Below are 18,928 nucleotides of genomic sequence, written 5' to 3'. Positions count from 1 at the left end.
ATTATCTACTTCTGCTTCATTGACTACTCAAAGGCCTTTGACTATGTGGATCACAAAAACTCTGGAAAATTTTTAAAGAGATGGGAATACCAGGCCACCCTACCTGTCTCCTGAGAAACCTGTATGTGGGTCAAGAAGCAATAGTTAGAACCTTACATGGAACAACTGACTGGTTCCAAACTGAGAAAGGAGTACATCAAGGCTATACATTTTCACCCTCTTTATTTAACTTATATGCCGAGTACACCATGCAAAATGCTGGGCTGGATGATCACAAGCTGGAATCAAGAGATTGCTGGGAAAAATATCAACAACCTCAGATATGCAGATGATACCGCTGTAATGGTGGAAAGTTGAAGAGGAACTAAAGAGCCTCTTGATGAAGGTGAAAGGAGAGTGAAAGACCTGGTTTAAAACTCAACATTCAAAAAACTAAGATCATGGGATCTGGGCCCATCATTTCAAGGCAAATAGAAGGGGAAAAAGTGGACGTGATGACAGATTTTCTTTTCTTGGTCTCCAAAATCACTGCAGACAGTGACTGCAGCCATGAAATTAAAAGATGCTTAATCCTCGGAAGAAAAGCTATGACCAACCTTCTAGCATATTAGAAAGCAGAGGCATCACTTTGCCAACAAAGGTCTGTGTAGTCAAAGCTATGGTTTTTCCACTAGTCATGTACGGATGTGAGGGCTGGACCATCAAGAAGGCCGAGCACTGAAGAAATTATGCTTTCTAATTGTGGTACTGGAGAAGACTCTGGAGAGTCCCTTGGACTGCAAGGAGATCCAATGAGTCAATTCTCAAGGAAATCAACCCTGAGTATTCATTGGCAGACTCTTGAGAGTCCCTTGGACTGCAAGGAGATCCAACCAGTCCATTCTAAATGAGATCAGTCCTGGGTGTTCTTTGGAAGGACTGATGCTAAAGCTGAAACTCCAATACTTTGGCCACCTCATGCGAAGAGTTGACTCATTGGAAAAGACTCTGATGCTGGGAGGGATTGGGGGCAGGAGGAGAAGGGGACGACAGAGGATGAGATGGCTGGATGGCATCAACGACTCGATGGACGTGAGTTTGGGTGAACTCCGGGAGTTGGTGATGGACAGGGAGGCCTGGCATGCTGCAATTCATGGAGTCACAAAGAGTTGGACACGACTGAGCAACTGAACTGAACTGAACTGATTCATTGGTAGGACTGATGCTGAAGCCGAAGCTCCAAAACTTTGGCTACCTGATGTGAAGAGATGACTCATTGGAAGACCCTGATGCTGGAAAAGATTGAAGGCAAAAGAAGAGAACATCAGACGATAAGATGGTTAGATAGCAACATCAACTCAGTGGATATGAATTTGAACAAACTGTGGGAGACAGTGAAACATAGGGAAGCCTGTAGGCCCTGGAGTCACAAAGAGTTGGACATGACTTAGGGATTAAACAACAATGTGTTCCCCAACCAGGGAGCCAACCCACATTCCCTTCATTGGAAGGCAGATTCTTAACCACTGGACTCCCAGGGAAGTCCCCATGAGGAATAAATGTGATTGGATATAAAAACACTCAGATATCTGGCATGCATCATGAGAGTTCAGTAGTTGAGATTAAGGACAGATGGGTTTAAGACCAACAGCTATTTCCTAAGCAGCACTTACCATGCACCAGGCACCCCAGCGTGCACTTAACATGGATTTACTTATCCACAATCCTATTAAAAGTCATAACTATTATTGGTTACTATTTTCAGACCCATTTTACAGAGGAGCAAAGTGAACACAGCCAAGTTAAATAAGGTATTCTGAGCTAGTAAACGACAGTGGCAGAACTGCAACCTGGGCAGTCTGCCCCAGAGTCCACGTGCTTAGTACTTCACTGCCTCAGTTGCAGACAGTGGGTTTGAGACAGTCAGCCAGAGCAGCACTACAGAGTCAGGACTGGGAAGAGGCAAGTGTGCCAGCAGTGGGGGCTTTCTGGAGGTGCCATCTTGCCCCTTGGAAAACCTGACTTCTCATTTAGCAGCAATCATAGACAAACACAAACCACCTGACCTCTCAGAAAGGCGCGAACAAGACCTTCCAAAGGGTACATCACGGGTACAGGAAACAGTAGCTTAAACAAGGCACGTACACCCGTTCCGTAAGTTCTTACTGTGTATTATGAATTGTTCTATGAGCTGGGAATATTAGCCATAACCAAAAATCAAACAAAAAGTTCTGCCCTCATGGAATTAATGTTTAGTGGCAGGAGAGAGACAATAAGCAAACAAACAAGTAAAATGCATTTCAGAGGGTGATACATGTTATGGAGAGAAATAAAGTGGAGAGTAGAATGAGGTTGGACCACTTAGAATGTTGAGTAGGATGGTATTGGGGGAGATTTCCCTGAGAAAGAGGTATGTGAGCAAAGACCTGAAGGAGGCAAGGGAATGGGAATTGCAGGAATCCTGGGGGAAGAATGTTCCTCTGGGGGAAGAATGTTCCATAGGAGGAGAGCAAGTGCAAAGGCCCTGAGGCAAGAGGGCATTTGGCACATTCAAAGAATAGCAAGGAGGCAGATGTGCCTGGGATAGAGAGCAAAGCGGAGAGGAATAAGAGATGAGGTCAGAAGCGGGTGGGGGTGGAGGAGGGAGAACACATCTCTACCTGTCTTCAAGATCTGTGTGCATGTTATAAAAACAAACGAATACAGAATGCAAAACATGCATGCATTTCAAAACTGGAATATGAGACTTAAATGCAATATGCTTGTGGACCCTGCCCCACATACACTTCCTGGTTCTCTCCCTTTCTACCTCTCCCTGGACTGGCTCTGCCCATCCATGCAAGCCACGTGGTGGTGGAAATTGGGAAATGTAGGTAGAAGTGACTGTGATCAGATTTCTAAGCACAGGCTCCGGGTCTCATCACTGCCTCAAGGTTCTGTGGGGGAGAATGTCAGCGGCTTCCTGTCAGTTAGGATCTGCCTCAATAAGGCCTAAAATCTCCTGGTCAGCTCATCCCTCCACGCCTTGGTCAGCTGCATGCCCTCGGCCGAGAGGCCAGTACGGGGCTGTCAGCAGACACTCACCACAGGTAATAGTGACTGATTCAAGCTGAATTTGATGACCATCAGGCAACCTTTTCACAAGAGGACCGCCTGGAAACATTCTTTGCCTCAGGGCCAGTCTGGGGTCATCTTGGAGGTCCCATTTGATTGTTTTGGACCTGGATCCGCTTTGAACTGGTTCACTATTTTGGTTCCTTTTCAGGCAGGTAGACACTGGAAGCAAACTTTGGTTCACTTTCCTGACTCCATTAAGAACTAACACTTAGGTTCAGTTGGCACTTCAGTTTCTGTTTTATTGTTTTTTTGGTTTGGGTTCCCATCTCGGGGACAGCCTTCTGGCATTTTACTTCTTTTCAACAAATGGGCTGGTCTCGGGGAGTTGAGTGTGACGCCATCCTCGCCTGTAGGGGTGGACAGGGACAGGAGGCCTAGAGTGGCGATAGTAGCTATCACTGACTAAGCAGGACATGATGTAAGGAAGGCCCAGTAACAGCCCCACCCCCATCTAGAGAATGAAACTGAGGCTTAGGGAGTTGGGGCTTCCCAGGTGGCTCAGTGGTAAAATAATCTGCCTGCCAATACAGATTCCATCCCTGTGTCGGGAAGATTTCCCTGGAGGAGGAAATGGCAACCCACTCCAGTATTCTTGCCTGGAGAATCCCACGGACAGAGGCTCCTGTACAGTTCATGGGGTCGCAAACTGAGTGACTGAGCAGGCAGGGATTTCAGGATCTTGCAGTTTAAGGGCTTAGTCTGACTCTAGATCATGTGCTTCTAACCCCTGGGGTAGGATGTTTCTTTAAAGAGTTCCTGCAAGAGAATTTGAGCAACAGGCTATGGACTGGGAGAGGGAGGAGCTGCCGGTTTCACTATATTTTCACACATACGTTCACTTTGTTAAAACATTCTGACATGTGCTATGCTCTGAGGATGTGGAGAGATAAACCTCGGTCTGATCCTCTCAGGACTCAGCCTTCAACTTAAGCTAGGAGGTGGGGAGGAGTAGCTGAGTCATGTTACGGAAAGTCGGAAAGTCAGAAGAGGGGACAAGTAACTGTTTCCAGAGGGGATGACACTTGCCCCAGGCATTCATCAGTCGCAAAACCAGACCGGTGCTTACCTCCTGCCTGACTCAAAGTATACAGCCACTGTCCTCAGGGACTTCAAATCCCAGTAGAGTTTTTCCAGTTTGAAGACCACCCGCATTCAAAAGGTCCCGGTGCTTGTTAAAATGGGAATTTCTCCCTTCCCCTCGGGAGGAGAAGCAGAGAATTGGGTAAAGCAGGTCTGGGTGTAGCACCCAGGTGATTCTGATACTTCAGGTTTGCCAGGTGGATGGGGAAAGGAAATCACTTCGGGGAAGAGGAACCCTATGAATGAATGGCTTGAGAGTCCTTCGTAGCCTCGGGCAAAGGCGTTCAGTTCAAGCAAGACCTTAGGCTCTCGGAGGAGAGGGATCACGGTCCGTGCTGTTTATTGCGGGGGGGTGGGGGGCAGGCACACTGTAGGGTCTCATAAATATGTGTTAATACGCTGGCTCCCAAGACAGAAGTGACGGGAGAGTCAAAAGGGAAAACGGAGAAGTCAGAGAGGAAGGATAAAACGGTGCTTCTAAGGGGATGAAAACTTTCTTCGAAGAGGCAGAAGGGAGCTCTGCCTAACTGAGGGTGTTGCGGGGAGGCGACTGCTGAGGGAAAGGGCGACGAGTCCTGGGGGGCTGCAGCAGAGGGGAGAGGGCGGGAGATGCCTTCTTGCTTCTCCAGGCCGGCCGAAGGCTGAGGTCACTTGGCACAGCGCCAGTAGCAGCTGCGAGGACGCGCGCGCACTTCGGCGGGAGGCGGTGTCAGGCGCTGGTTCCCGGGGGACTTTCCCCTCCGCCCCACCTAGGGAGGCGAGGCTCAGAGTCCCGCCCTCCGCTCGCCCAAGCCCTGGCTTCTCTTGGTCCCCACCGGCGCCACGCCCCTGAGCCGAGGTCAAGCCGCCTCAGCAGCCTCCAGGGGCCGGAGCCATCCTTCTGCCCCCAACCCCCCGACCCCAACTCAACACCCACTTGGCCGAGGCCACGCCCCCGAGCTCCGGCCGCCCACTTTTCCTCTGGAGAGTCGGGAGACTCCGGCCTTTGGCCCCGCCCCCAGCCGAGACCCCGCCTCGGTGCCCCGCCCCCGCGACTTGAAGGGGCCGGGGCTGCGGCCGCCTCAGTCGCGCGCGCGGGGCGTGGGGCGGTGCTGAGGAGACGAGCCTGAGGCGTGGAGGCTGAGGCAAGCTAGACGCCAGGACAGTCCAGGGTGCTGCAGCGCGGCGGGAGCCCGTAGCCAGAGCAGTCCCGGAGCAGAAACAAGCCCAGCCGAACCGGCCATGGCGTTGTCGATGCCGCTGAACGGGTTGAAGGAGGAGGACAAAGAGCCCATCATCGAGCTCTTCGTCAAGGTGAGCCCTCGCCGCCGTCCCGTCCTCCCAGAGCCGCCAACTGCCCCCGCCCTGCGCCCGCCTGGCCGCGGGGGGCGGCGTCCCCTGGGCGCTCCTCAGCCGCGGCGCCCCCACGCGGCGCAGGGCAAGCGGGCTGGAGCCGAGCTTTGCTCCCGCGCCCCCGGCCCATTGTCTTGGGCCCACCCGCGCCTTCCCGGCGCCGAGGCCGGTCGAGGGAGCCGGGGTGGGACCGGGACCCCAGAAAGCCAGCACTGAGGGGCGGGGAGGCGGGGGCGGGCACCGTATCCAGCCGCGGGGACCCCGGCGGATGCCTCACATCGTCCCGCGTCCGGGTGGGGCGAGCTTCTCCCTCCAGCCCCGCCGCCACCCCGGGGCCCCGGAGGCCCCAGTTCCTGGGACCGCGGCGGGGGTGGGTCCTGTCACCCCCCTCTCCCCAAGCCGCCGCCGGGGCGCCCGACCCCACCCCACCGCAGCCCTCGGCTCTCGACCCAAGTCCACTCCCAGCCCGGGAGGCGAAGCCTCAGCCGTCGTGAGCTGATGGACTGAACTTCTTTGAACGCTTTCTGAAAGAGCGTGTCACTCCGGCTGTAGGAAACTGTAACTTTAATTTTCGATTCCGTCTGAAAAAATGTTTTAAAAAGAGTAGACATTCCTGGGCCTCCGGAAAAGACCGAGATTCCCAACTTGGGTTTTCCTGTCCGAGGTATTTTACCACCATCTGGTTTCTTGTTTCTCAAGCGCGAGTGTTTTGTATGATGCAACATTTTGGCTGCTCCCCTCGGTGTTGCTGCCTCGGGAAAGATTATGTGCCCTTTTGTTTTGAAAGAAAAACTGACGAGGAAAGAATTCGTAACTTGCTTGGGCTTTAAAGGGTTGATTTTTTTCCCCCCTTCTGGTCTTTTCAGTTTTTATATCCTGGAACTACCATGTTTGTTGACAAGTACTACCTCTAGCCCTTTACTTTTTTTCTTCAGTGTTTTTCGTTTTCGCAAAGGAGAAAGAGAAGTTATGAACATCTGGATCCAACTGCCTCTCTCAAAACTTCTTTAAAATCCTCCACATTTTCTATCTTAGTCACTTACTTAAGCCAGCTCTCAGATTTAAGCTCTTAGTTGGAGAATTTAACAGATATCCGGAACAATTTTGTTCTTTATTTCCTGAGTTTTTATTTTAAAGTACAGAAGACATTTAGGTGTGTGTTTGAGACATGGAAGGAAGAAATGCTCTGCAGGTGATGGGAACAGTGTTTTGAGATTTTCAGTTATCAGTTTTAGAAGCAGTTGGATTCAGGGAACTGAAACAGCAGACAGGTATAGAACTCGCAGAGTATCTTCAAAGAGTCTGAGTTATGTGTAGTGGCAGATATAGTACTTTGAGATACAGAGAATGTAGGAAGAAATCTGAAATAAGAAAAAGGAAAAAAAAGAAAAAGGAAGAGGCCTGGAAGGCAGTATGGAGAAGGGAGAGGGGTGGGTCAGAGAGAAGTATTCAAAAAATTTCACTGAGCCAGAAATAGGAAGGAATTTCCATAAATTCAAGAACAGTGTGTCTACTGAAAACCTAAAAAACATGTTACTTAAGCATATTACTTCAGAAGTATCATTAAATTTACAGTCAGATAAAGGTGCTATCAGTACTGGCCTTTCAGCATTGTACTGGAGGTCTAGCCAATACAATAAGACAAGAAAAAGAAATAAAGGATGTGAATTACAGGCAAGGAGATCAGTGCTTAATGCCCTATTACTATTAATTTAACTCTTCAGTTAGGAGAGAGATGTGGTGCCTTGTTTCCCAGACTTGAGTCACTTGTATATATCCCTTCTTAATTTTCTGTATATTTCTTGAATTGGTATTATTTACTAAACCCAGCTCACTTTTTAAAAAGCATAAACACATTGCCCTAAGCAATAATGCTTGTGAAACTGGATTAGGTGTGGTGGTTATATTTCTTACGTGCATAACTATCTAAATAAATGTTTGTGAGCCATTTAAAAGCATCCTGCTTCTCAACAGTTGTAAGTCTCCGTCACTGGGCTTGGTGGCAAAGAACCAGGTTCAAGTCATAGTTCTGTACTCACCAGCTAGTTTAACCTGGGCAGGTTATTTTCCCTCTCTGAGACTTGTTTTCCTCTTTATCAAGTAAGAGGTGAAATGTTTTCTGCTGCCCCATGATTCTGCATAGGCAAAACTTTGTACTGATATAAATCAGGATAGCTGTTTCAAAGGGGGAAAAGGGGACAGGTAAGTTGTGGTAAAGAGTATTCTTGATTACCAAAATCTATGTGTGGGAAATGCCAGTGGGGAAAATACCCTTGTAAATAAAATTATTTTGAAAGCGGCAAAGGGGTGGAGACTGTGGTTGTCCAGTGTGGTGTGTTAAACACCTGAGTTTGTAGCAGGAAACTGTTACCTACACCTAAAGGAAATGAGTATAAACATGCTGCCTGTTCAGGTAGCATTAAATTTTATGGAAATAGGCTAGGACCTTACGAGCTAGTGTGACTAGACTCACTGCTACATTTTTTCCCCCTTGTTTTTGGAGTTGTCTGTTCATGAGCCCAGTGAATTCTCATTGCCTGTATAACAGCAGTGCTCCATTTTTGTTTACCCCAGCATGTACAGGATGGGGGGGTGCCCTTCCAACAGTAAAAGAGGCCTACAAAGGCAGTTATTCTCAAGAGTTAGGATGCCCTCTTTTTCCTACTCTAAGGGGCTGGTATGGATTTTGATACACTAGCCCTACTTGGGGACCACTGATTAATAGGGTGAAGTTCAAGCCCTTTAGCAAGGTCATAAAGTCTCTTATCTGCTGCCAGGTTTCTAATCCAATTTGTCCACTTACTAATTGTGAGTCCCAGAGCACATTGCTTAAACCTCTCTATGGCTCATCTGCATAGGTGAGATATTAATAGACCAACCTCATGGGATTCAATTAGTTAATAGATATGGTGATAATAAGCTTAGAACAATGCCTAGTTCTAAGATACTAGAAGTAAGTAAATAAGTAAATAAATGCTAGTAGTGTGTCATTTTGTATATACTTATTTGTGTATACATCTTCCCTACTTGAAAGGCAGTAAGTTTCTTGATGGTAAGGTCTGTGTATTGTTCTGAGTGGGTACCTAAGATGGTACCAAATAGTTGGAATGAGATTGTTTCCTTCTTTCTGAGCATTTTGGTGTTGATATATGTGTCTGACATGCTTTGGAATTGATGGCTACTTACTTTTTAGATCCTGATGGTCTGTGTCTCAAACCTCAGTCCTTCATTTGTTCAACTTTGCTTACCCTCCAGCCTCCAAAACTGTGTGGTTTTCTATTTTCCCTTCCATTTTTGGTACTTCTAGTCTTTTCATGTATCTGCCATATATTTTCCACCAGTATTTCTTCTTTGTTACATTCAGAATTTGAAAACTCAGATTTCTGTATGGGGTAAAAGTAAATACTGTGTTGATCAACAAAATGAGAGAAGATGAGAAGAGTCTGAATCTTTGGATTTTTCCTTTGCTTCTATATGCCTAACTCCTGTTGATTCCCCTGCTGCCCTCTCACCCCTCCCCCTGCTAGAATCTTTGGTATGATGTGATGATGTTTCTGATCTTGGGGAGGAGGATTCCCTTTGCAGAGTTTACTTTTATTGGCTGGAATGTGAAGTTTTTGGTGTTGCCATTTTGAACTGGGACACTCACTATTGGCAGTCATTCCTAAATTGCTAGAATTGGAGTGGTGTAAAAAGTTAATCTGGTGCAGAGTGGCTTAACACACAAGAATAATTGTTTCTTTTGAGGTATTTGGCAGAATTTTTAATGTGCGTGAACCCTGACTGCTTGGAGCCAGACTGCATGGCTTGAATCTGGCTTCTAGAGGTGTGTCAGGGAAGTTTCTTAAGTTCTTAGTAGTACCTCAGTTTCTTGACCTCTAATATTGAGATGATGAGAACAGCACAGTTTTATGGGGTTGCTGAGGGGATTAATTGGTGATCTATGTGTATTAATTAGGGTAATCTAAGCTTCTGTAATAAGTACTGTTATCTACCCCAAACAGTGGTTCAAACAAAATGGAAGTTAATTTCCTTTCTCACCTGGCAACCCAGGCAGGGTGTTCTCAGTGTTGACGGCTTTCCTCCTTAGAGTCATTTAGGGACCAATGCGCTTTTCAGCTTCTTTTCCCACCAGCCCCCATGGCATTGTCCTCTTCAGTTGGCAGAGCTAGTGACTGAGAAATCTGGTTGCAGCAGTTGGTGAAGAGTATGGAGGAGGCTCATCATAAGGGCACCAGGCTAGAACTTCTACCTGTCACTTCCTTTCCTTCTCCACTGGGGAGAACTATAATCACATGATTTCATCTAACTGCAAGGAATGCTGGGAAATATGATCCGGCTATATATCATCATATGTAAAGTATTAGGAATAGTGCTTGGCACACAGTAGAACAGTGGACACCTATTTTCATTCTTGATAATATATTCTTCTTCTTTTTTTGGCTGTGTTGTGTGGCTTCGTAGGATCTTATTTCCCACCAGGAATTAAACCCAGGCTGTCGGCAGTGAAAGTAGAGTCCTAACCACTGGATTTCCAGGGAATTCCCAATAGTGTATTATTCATAAGTACGAGCTTCCTTAATTGGATTCAGGATTTCGTAAATCCTTAAAATTACATCTAAAATTCTATATGAATCTCTTTTTCTGGGAATTAGGAACCATTGTTCTAAAAAGTAGATGGTGGCATTCTGATTGTTGAATATTAATTCGTATAAGAAAGATATAAAAGATAAGTTTGACCTAGATGATCCTTAAAGTCACTTACATCTGATTATCTGTGATTTAAAGCATTTATTGGAATGAAGTAAGTGCCTAAAACTGAGTTAGGTATTATGAGAAATATAAGAAATTATTAAGAATTTTCTATTTTTAGGTTTATAAATTTTATTGGAGAGAAAACAACAATACAGGGTAGTACGTGCTTAACGAGTCAACTGTGGTTCACATTAAGTTGGGCCAGGACAGATGGGTAAAGGCAGAGGAGTAAGCTTTGACTTGACTTTGAAAAAATAGCTATCATAACGGAATTGGGAATAGCCAAGAATGGGAATGTTAGGGGAGTGTGTGTGTGTTTTATAATTTTATTTATTTATTTCGGCTGTGCTAGATCTTCCTTGCTGTGAGGGCTTTTCTCTAGTTGCTGTGCGCGAACTTATTTCGGTGAAGGCTTCTCTTGTTGCAGAGCGCAGGTTCTAGGATATGCAGGCTTCAGTGGTTGCAACTCCCAGCCTCAAGAGCACAGGCTCAATACTCCTGGGATAGGGACTTAATTGCTCTGCATCATGTGGGAACAACCTTGGACCAACCCAAGTCTCCTGCATTGACAGGTGGATTCTTAACCACGGAGCCACCAGGGAAGCCCTGGGAATATTAGTTTTGACATCACTTGTAAACTCATTATGCAGGAAACAGTAGATAGATGATACTTTCAGAAGAAGAAGGAACCAGCAGTGATTCAAACTCTTAGTGCCAGGGAGACCAGTTAGTTAAAAGTTGAGAATGAGACTTTCAAAACCTAAGTCTGAGTCTCATTGTTTTCCCAACACTTCTCTACTTTTTGGATTGTTGTCTATTCATCAGCTTCTCAGCAGCATTTGGAAAGGTGCAAATGGATTACGGGCAGGCTCGCAGGGCAGGCTTTTTTTTAAACACAGACAAGTGAAATTAATTTTCTATAGGCAGTGATGCTGAGAACTTTGTTTTAACAATTGAACAAAAACTAACCCAACATCAAGACAGTGTTACCTTGGATGAATTGCTTTGACATTTACTTGAGATTTTCAGAGGGGAAAATTCAGGAGATAGAAATGAATGTAAAAATGTGAAGTTAATGGCAACACTATTTTGTTATGTTTTGTCTGAGCTGTTCCTGAAGACTTAACAGTGCTCCTCTTGGCAAAAGCCAAGGTGATAACTTTAAATGTAAAATTTCTGAGAGAAAGGGGCCCCAAATGGGTAACAGATGGGAGGATTCTGAGACAAGGTGACTGAATACATGAAAAGTCTAACATGAAGGAAGGAGATTGGTGGGAAGGATAAATTATGAGGTAGAGGTTAACACATATACACTACTATATATAAAGTAGATAACCAACAAGGATCTACTCTGTAGCACAGGGACCTATACTCAATATTATGTAATACCATAAAGAAAAAGAATCTGAGAGACTGTGTATAACTGAAGCACTGTGCTGTACACCTGAAACACAACATTCTAAATCAACTATACATCAATTAAAAAAAGTCTAATGGTATGAATAATAATAGGAAAGAGCAATGTGGAAGACCTGGCTGTCACTAAAAGTTAGAGCTGGTTTGGAAGGGTGCTTACAGAGATGCCTGGAAGCCAGTTAAATGATGGTGAGCAAGACTTTCCCATTTCCTGTTTGATCAGCAGTGTGGAACCTCAGTGTTCTTATGTCTCCTGACTAGGAAATTAGTGAGTCCATAAAAGGGAAGTTTGTTAGCCAGGGTGAAGAGTGTGATTAAGGCAGATTTCAGTCAAGTAGGGGAGTGAGTTAAGATGGGTTTGTCCATTTATAGGTTCTTGTAGAAAATGGAAAGGGAGTTTCTGAAGCAAAGTAACATTAAGGTCATGAATGCAAACTGTCCAAGTTTGATTTAATAGAAATCTAAATTTAATTCAGAGATCAGTTTGTGAATTCTTTTGGAAGTTTTAATCCTTTTGTCTTTTTGGTAACTTGACTTTATCCCTCAGTACTCAGTACCAAGAAGTGGTATACAGAATATCAATTAGCCTTATTTGGTTTGTTATTTTCCTTTATTTAAAACAGAAACCCAGGAAACTATATTAGTGTAAATTGATGAAAATAGCAACTTAATGTAGATAAATGAGACTATATTTTAAAGGTGTGCCAAAGATGGTCTAGGAGTATTTTATATTTTAATATCAATGTTTTAAAGAAGTAGTAATATTAGAGTCAGAGTCAGGTATTGACCCTCAGAGCATATATTTTGTTTTATAGATTTTTTGTTGTTGCTGCTTTGCTTAGAGCTGAAATACATTATGATTCTGGGCAAGAGGTATAACAGTTTTCTTACTTTTTTTGTAATAAAATTATTACTTCCAACTTTACAGGTGAGATAATTTATTTTTATGGAAAGAATTTTTATGGAAAGTTTTCATTATAAGAGAATTATAAAAATGTCAATCATCTGTAATAATTTATTAAATTTTACCATCATGTAGCATAGCTGTTTATTTGTATGTGTGAGAGAAGGAAAAACAATCTGAATAAATATTAGAGACTACAAAAGCAATTAGCTGAAAGTTGAAGTACTTAAGAACTTTTAAGAATATGTGAGTTCTGTGTATGTTTTCCTTAGTTAACAACCTGTTGCTTTATTATGGAGGTAGAGACCAGGTGGTAGATTGCTAGTGTGAAAGTTCATTAAAAGCTAAGGACAACCCAATTAGTCTGTTGTGCTGTGTAGGAAAATGGAAGAGTGGTAGCTGTGAGACCAGACTACATACATAGACTGACTGAGAGAAAAGAAGACAGTTAGACTTAAATGAACTTTTGGCCTTGAATATATGTATGCCCAAGACTTAACTGAAAAATTTGCAGAGGTATAAACTTATGAAGAGTGTGAAGTTTTGTATTATTTGATTTTCTAGGTTACAGAATATATTAGTTAACATGTGAAATGGAAGTCACACTCAGTCGTGTCCGACTCATTGTGACCCCATGGTCTATACAGTCCATGGAATTCTCCTGGCCAGAATACTGGGGTGGGTAGCCTTTCCCTTTGCCAAGGGATCTTCTCAACCCAGGGATCGAACCCAGGTCTCCCGCAGCGCAGGTGGATTCTTTACCAGCTGAGCCACAAGCAAAGCCCAAGAATACTGGAGTGGGTCACCTATCCTGTCTCCCAGCGGATCTTTCCGATCCAGGAGTTGAACTGGGATCTCATGCATTGCAGGTGGAATCTTTACCAACTGAGCTATGAGGGAAGTCGATATTAGTTAACATAGAGATCTAAAATTTTGATTTAGTGTTGAAGGCTTGTTGATCTTCATTAAATCAAGTAAAAACTAATGCTAGCCATCAATAACATAGACTTTACTGACATTTTTAATTATCAGCAGGACCCTTGATTGCAAAGGTATATAAAAAAAAATGACTCAGCATAAGTGGTATCTGTTTTAGTTTAAATATTGGCCCTAAATTTGAAAAATAATGTCATTTTTCTTCTGCTTCCTAGTGTATTCATCTGTGTGTATTATGCTTTTAAAAAAATGTTTCTTTCTAGTTATAAAACCAACAGTTATTTACTGTAGACAATCTGGAAAACACAGAAAAGCATCATAAAATAAAATTACTTTTGTCCCCCTTTTCTTAAAATGACTGCTGTTGCTATTTTGTTATATGTTCTAATCTTATTCATAAACTTTCATTAATTATTGTGACAGTTTATGTATAATGTTTTAATGTTCTTCATGCAGAATGCTTGGAAGAATGAAAAGTGAAACCCAATCTAAATTGAGTTAAGTGAGTTGGTTTGAAGAAAATTAACTTTATTTAAGTTTTACCAGAGAAACTCATATTGAATTTGGATTTATTTTCCTAATGGCACTAAAAGAACGTTTACCCTGTTTGATCTTTGCAGGAAGAAGGGAAGCTTTTAAGTTGTGAAATCTGCCAACACCTATAATTGCTCTCAGTATAGATATTGTTTAAGTGGTTTGAAGGTAGGCCCTCCTCTGTGCTCTTTGGGATATCCGTTCTGAAAAGTCTTTTTTTCTTTTTTTTTTTTTAAGTATTTTCCTCCTCAAGTTCTATCTATTAATAGTAGGCTGAGGTTTGCCCATTTTATAGTTGGAGACGTAAGATGCAGTCTTTGTCTAGGAACAGTCAAGCACAGTAAAGGGATCATAATAGAAGCAAACGTTGAATACTTTCCATGCACCAAGTGCTAGAAAGATAAAGGAATAAGAACAGTTTCCTTTGTTTTCAAGGAGCTTGCAAAACAGTTTAATGGACACGGGGTGAGTAAATGAGCCATGTTTGATGATGACATTTTCCATATAATACAGTGACTTTTTGTCTCATGTGCTTTTAAAAATCCAGTTGAATTAAGGTCTTAAGACACAATTTATGTGGCAACCTAAATGACAAAATTGACTTAAGAGATGAGTGAAATGTTTATGTTGTATTCTAACAGATGAAGGGTAGTTGGTATTACTGAATCTACCAGGTATTATATATTGCTAGTTTGAAGAAACTTTTATCCTTTTCTTCAATAATTGTGTTATATTCTGTAATTTTGCCTGAAATAAAACTGATACTTTAGTCATAAATTTTAAATGGATCCTACTTTCTCTAGCTGTTTATTGAATTAGATACAAACTCCATGATCTAGCATTTGTAGTCTTTCAGATCATGATCCCAACGTGTTTTCAGTCTTGTCCCCCCACTGCAGCTGCAGATATGTTATGTTCTAGCTGGATTGGTCCTCAGCATGCCCTGTACTTCTCTGCCTTCATGGAAGACTTTTGCTCTTGTTTCTTTCATCTGAAATATGCTAGCCTCTCCCCCTACCTCCAGTTTCTGCCTGCCAGAATAATATTTGTTATTTTTTCAATCAGTCATTTAACAAATACTGCAATACTGTTCTGCTGCTGCTAAGTCACTTCAGTTGTGTCCGACTCTGTGGGACCCCATAGACGGCAGCCCACCAGGCTCCCCCGTCCCTGGGATTCTCCAGGCAAGAACACTGGAGTGGGTTGCCATTGCCTTCTCCAGTGCATGAAAGTGAAAAGTGAAAGTGAAGTCGCTCAGTCGTGTCCAACTCTTCACGACGCCATGGACTGCAGCCTACCAGGCTCCTCCGTCCATGGGATTCTCCAGGCAAGAGTACTGGAGTGGGGTGCCATTGCCTTGGACTTGGATACACCAAAGAACATTATGGCATTCATATTCAGTTGAGGGAGGCATGTAGTAAATGTATGTCTACTGGTGATAAGTGCTGTGAAGAAAAATGAAGTGTAGGGAAAGGAGTGTGGAGAATGATAGGGGTGCTCTTTTTGATTTAACAGGACATTCTATTAAATCTTTAGCTCTGCAGAAAATAGCAAATACGGAGGCGAGGGCAAAAGCAGAGACTAAGTAGTGGCTGTCTGTAATTCAGGCAAGAAATGATGGTGGCTTGGGCTAAGGTGAGAAGTAGTCTAATCTGGATATATTTCTAAGATGGAGATCACAGGATTTCCTGATGGATTGGATGTAGAATTTGAGAGAAGGAGAAGATGATATCATGATAATTCACTGATTGGGATGCCTTTTTACTACAAGGAAGATCTGATTTGTAGATTTTAAAGAACAGATGCTTAATCTCACTGACTTAATTTTTCTGTTACATTTTCCAAATGCGTGAGATAGAAATGTAGAAGAGTATTTCATACTTAACTGAACTAATATAAATATTTATGAGGTGCTTTCTATGTGCCAGGCACCATTGTTCACTGCATTATGTCTATTAACTCATTTGATTCTTCTTCAATAAAATATTTGCTGAAAGAATATACAGAAGCTTTTTTTTTTTTTTCCCTCTGTTCCCTTGAATAGAGTTGATTCCAGAGGAGACTGGGGGGAAAAGAAGAAATAAAAAATCACATTACTGGGGAAAAGCAGATGCCTATTAAATTCACAGAAATCTTCATATAGAGAAGCCAGAGAAATAGGCTGAGAGTATAGTGCACATCATGGGGCTCAATTCATATTTGCAGTTTTGATTTAGTACCTCAAAATTGTTGTTACTTTAGATTGAAACGAACAGTTACCTTTTTTTCCTGGCAAAATAAAAAATTGCAGGGAGAGGCCTTGGCTGTGTTCTGGCCCTGAGTTTGTGGTTTAACAGCCGCTGGGATGAAGAGCTGCTGTCATTGTCCTGATGACTCAGCAGGGACCCCATGCTAGACTGTAGCGTTGCCTCTGTGTTACTTGCAAAAGTTCTTTCTATCCTGGGTAGTAGTTGAGATTCCAGACCCCAAAGTCAGAGTCAGAAAGTGATTGTTGACTTGAAGTATCATTTGTATTCCCTCTGTGGGCACTGAAATAGTCTACTTCAGAGTTGAAGATCATTAGGATTAATATTTCAAGTAAGGTAATTGAAGTGTCATTTGGAAGAATTTGCTGCTACAGGGTAGTGGTTAAGAGCCTAAGGCTCTGAAGCCATGTAGACTGTTTTAATCTTAGTTCCGCCTTTCTTCTGCCTGAGTGTCTCCACTGCGTAACAGTGTTTACTTCTTGGGTTTTGTGAAAAGTAAAAGAGTTAATATAAGAAAAGCATTTAGTGTCTGACACAGTTAACAATGTTTGCTTATTATCCCATGGACCTTTGGGAATGCTGAGTTAAGCCTGTCTGTGGTTACTTTATATGTTTAACATATCTGGTTTCAACCACCAGGATGTTACTATGAGAAGCATCTGCCAAGCTGTCATAGGTGGGGAGTTTTCTATTCTTTATCAAAAGACCAGGTTTAGTACAAAAAAAGATTAGTTCTGAACTTATTCCTGAATTTAACTTCAGTGAACCATGATCCTGTTGACACTTATTAGGTAACCAAAGGACAGTCAGGTGGACTCTGCCATCTTAGAACATCTGCCTCAGCAGCTCTTTCTGGACTTGGAGCTAAAGCTGAGAATCCATTATTATCAAGAGTGTTTTTCTTATTTTTTTATTTCTTCTTTATCTTTCTTTTCTTTTTGTGACAGCATAAAAAAAATAGAGATAATCTAAAACATATAGGATCTAGTGGTTCTGTAGAAGTACGTTATAATTATGGCTCTTGGTGTATACGTGTGTGTATACATATATGTGTGTGTGTGTGTTGCTCAGTCATGTCCAACTCTTTGCGACCCCATGGACAGTAGCCCGCCAGGCTCCTCTGTCCATGGAATTCTCCAGGCAAGAATACTGGAGTGGGTTGCCATTTTCTTCTCCAGAGGATCTTCCAAACCGAGGGATCAAACCTCATGCATTGCAGGCAGATTCTTTACCATCTGAGCCCCCAGGGAATCCTATATATTATATATATATATATATATATATATATTTTTTTTTTTTTTTCCCATTTAGCTCCCTGTGGTACTAAATTTTGGAGAAGGAAATGGCAGCCCACTCCAGTGTTCTTGCCTGGAGAATCCCAGGGACGGGGGAGCCTGGTGGGCTGCCGTCTATGGGATTGCACAGAGTCAGACATGACTGAAGCGACTTTGCAGCAACTTAGCAGCAGCTACTAAATTTCACTGTTCCTTGATTTTTATGGTAAACTTTGGCATGAATATAATTGATACATGATGTAAGGATCATAAAGTGACTTTGAAATACTTATTTTATAATGTTACAAGCTTCTTGAAACTACTTGATTTATTCCTATGCAAGACAGAGTACACTGGTACATGAAAATGAACAGTAGGTTTTTGTTTTCCTAACAATAGTCATAAGATGATAGATCGCTTTGAGTGCTTGCTGCGGTTCATGCACAGTGTGCCAGGCCCTGTAACTGTGTTAGGGAATTTAATCTTCATATAAACTCAGAAATAAGAACTATCAATACTGTTTAACACAATGAGGTTTAGTTCATTTCTTGTGTATAGTAAGAAATGAACCATTACAGGGCTGGTAAGTAGCAGTACTGGAATTTGTACCAGGCTCTTTGTAATTCAGAGAGGCTGCCTCTTAACCACTAAGAGCTTTTTTATTTGTTTGTATTCTTTTTCTGTATTTGAAACTTGAATTTTTAACTAAGTTTTGTTTTCACTATTCACTATTTTCAGTCACCCTGAAATATAAAAAAGAAAGAATTCAGAGAATGTTTAAGAATATTTCTAAAACACTAACCCATGGACTTGGATGGTTTTTAAATGAGTTTGGTGCTTCCAATTCTCTTGGTTAAATTTGAAGGAAGCTATAAATTTTCCATTATTTCATCTCTTTGCATTTTGGGGGTCTGGTTAATTAGTATTTTTAAAAGTACTTGAAGGGTTTATTGATAATCTTGTTGAGGAACTTGAACATCACATATTTGATTTAAGGATTGTTTTCCAAGTTAAAAGTTTCAGACAGTCCCAAGTTTAACAGAAATCACATACTAAATTGTTAGTTTTCCTGTTTTTTTTTTTTTTGACCTCTCCCTTCAGAGGAGCCTGCACTAATCTTTTCATTGTTGATAGAAAAAAAGCAAGGAAGTTTCTTTTTGTGGCGAAAGGAAATGGCTGTTAGTTCAGGACTTTATCCATATTAGGTATAAACTAAATATAGATGTGTAATCCAGGAGTGAAGTCACATCTATAAAGTTTCTTAAGCAGAGCCAATGACATCAGTTAGTGCTTTTGGATCTGGGTTTTTTTTCTTTCAATTTTTGTTGTTGTTGGACTTTTGGTTCACTAAAAGG

General features: G+C 42.5%; 1 protein-coding gene across 1 annotated transcript in view; it reads left to right on the top strand.

The window, feature by feature from the left end:
• The first annotated feature begins 4,958 nt into the window (after positions 1 to 4,958).
• CLIC4 (chloride intracellular channel 4) overlaps positions 4,959 to 18,928 on the top strand; it is a 77,054-nt gene continuing 63,084 nt past the window's right edge. Inside the window, exon 1 of the mRNA XM_027520132.1 lies at positions 4,959 to 5,469. Coding sequence (XP_027375933.1) covers positions 5,398 to 5,469 — 72 coding nt within the window. The 5' untranslated portion in view covers positions 4,959 to 5,397. The remainder of the gene's footprint in view (positions 5,470 to 18,928) is intronic.

Source organism: Bos indicus x Bos taurus, chromosome 2 (genome assembly GCF_003369695.1).
Source record: "Bos indicus x Bos taurus breed Angus x Brahman F1 hybrid chromosome 2, Bos_hybrid_MaternalHap_v2.0, whole genome shotgun sequence".
In the NCBI taxonomy this organism is placed as follows: domain Eukaryota; kingdom Metazoa; phylum Chordata; class Mammalia; order Artiodactyla; family Bovidae; genus Bos; species Bos indicus x Bos taurus.
The sequence above is the reverse complement of the archived record's forward strand: the minus strand, read 5'-3'. Positions and strand labels throughout refer to the sequence as shown.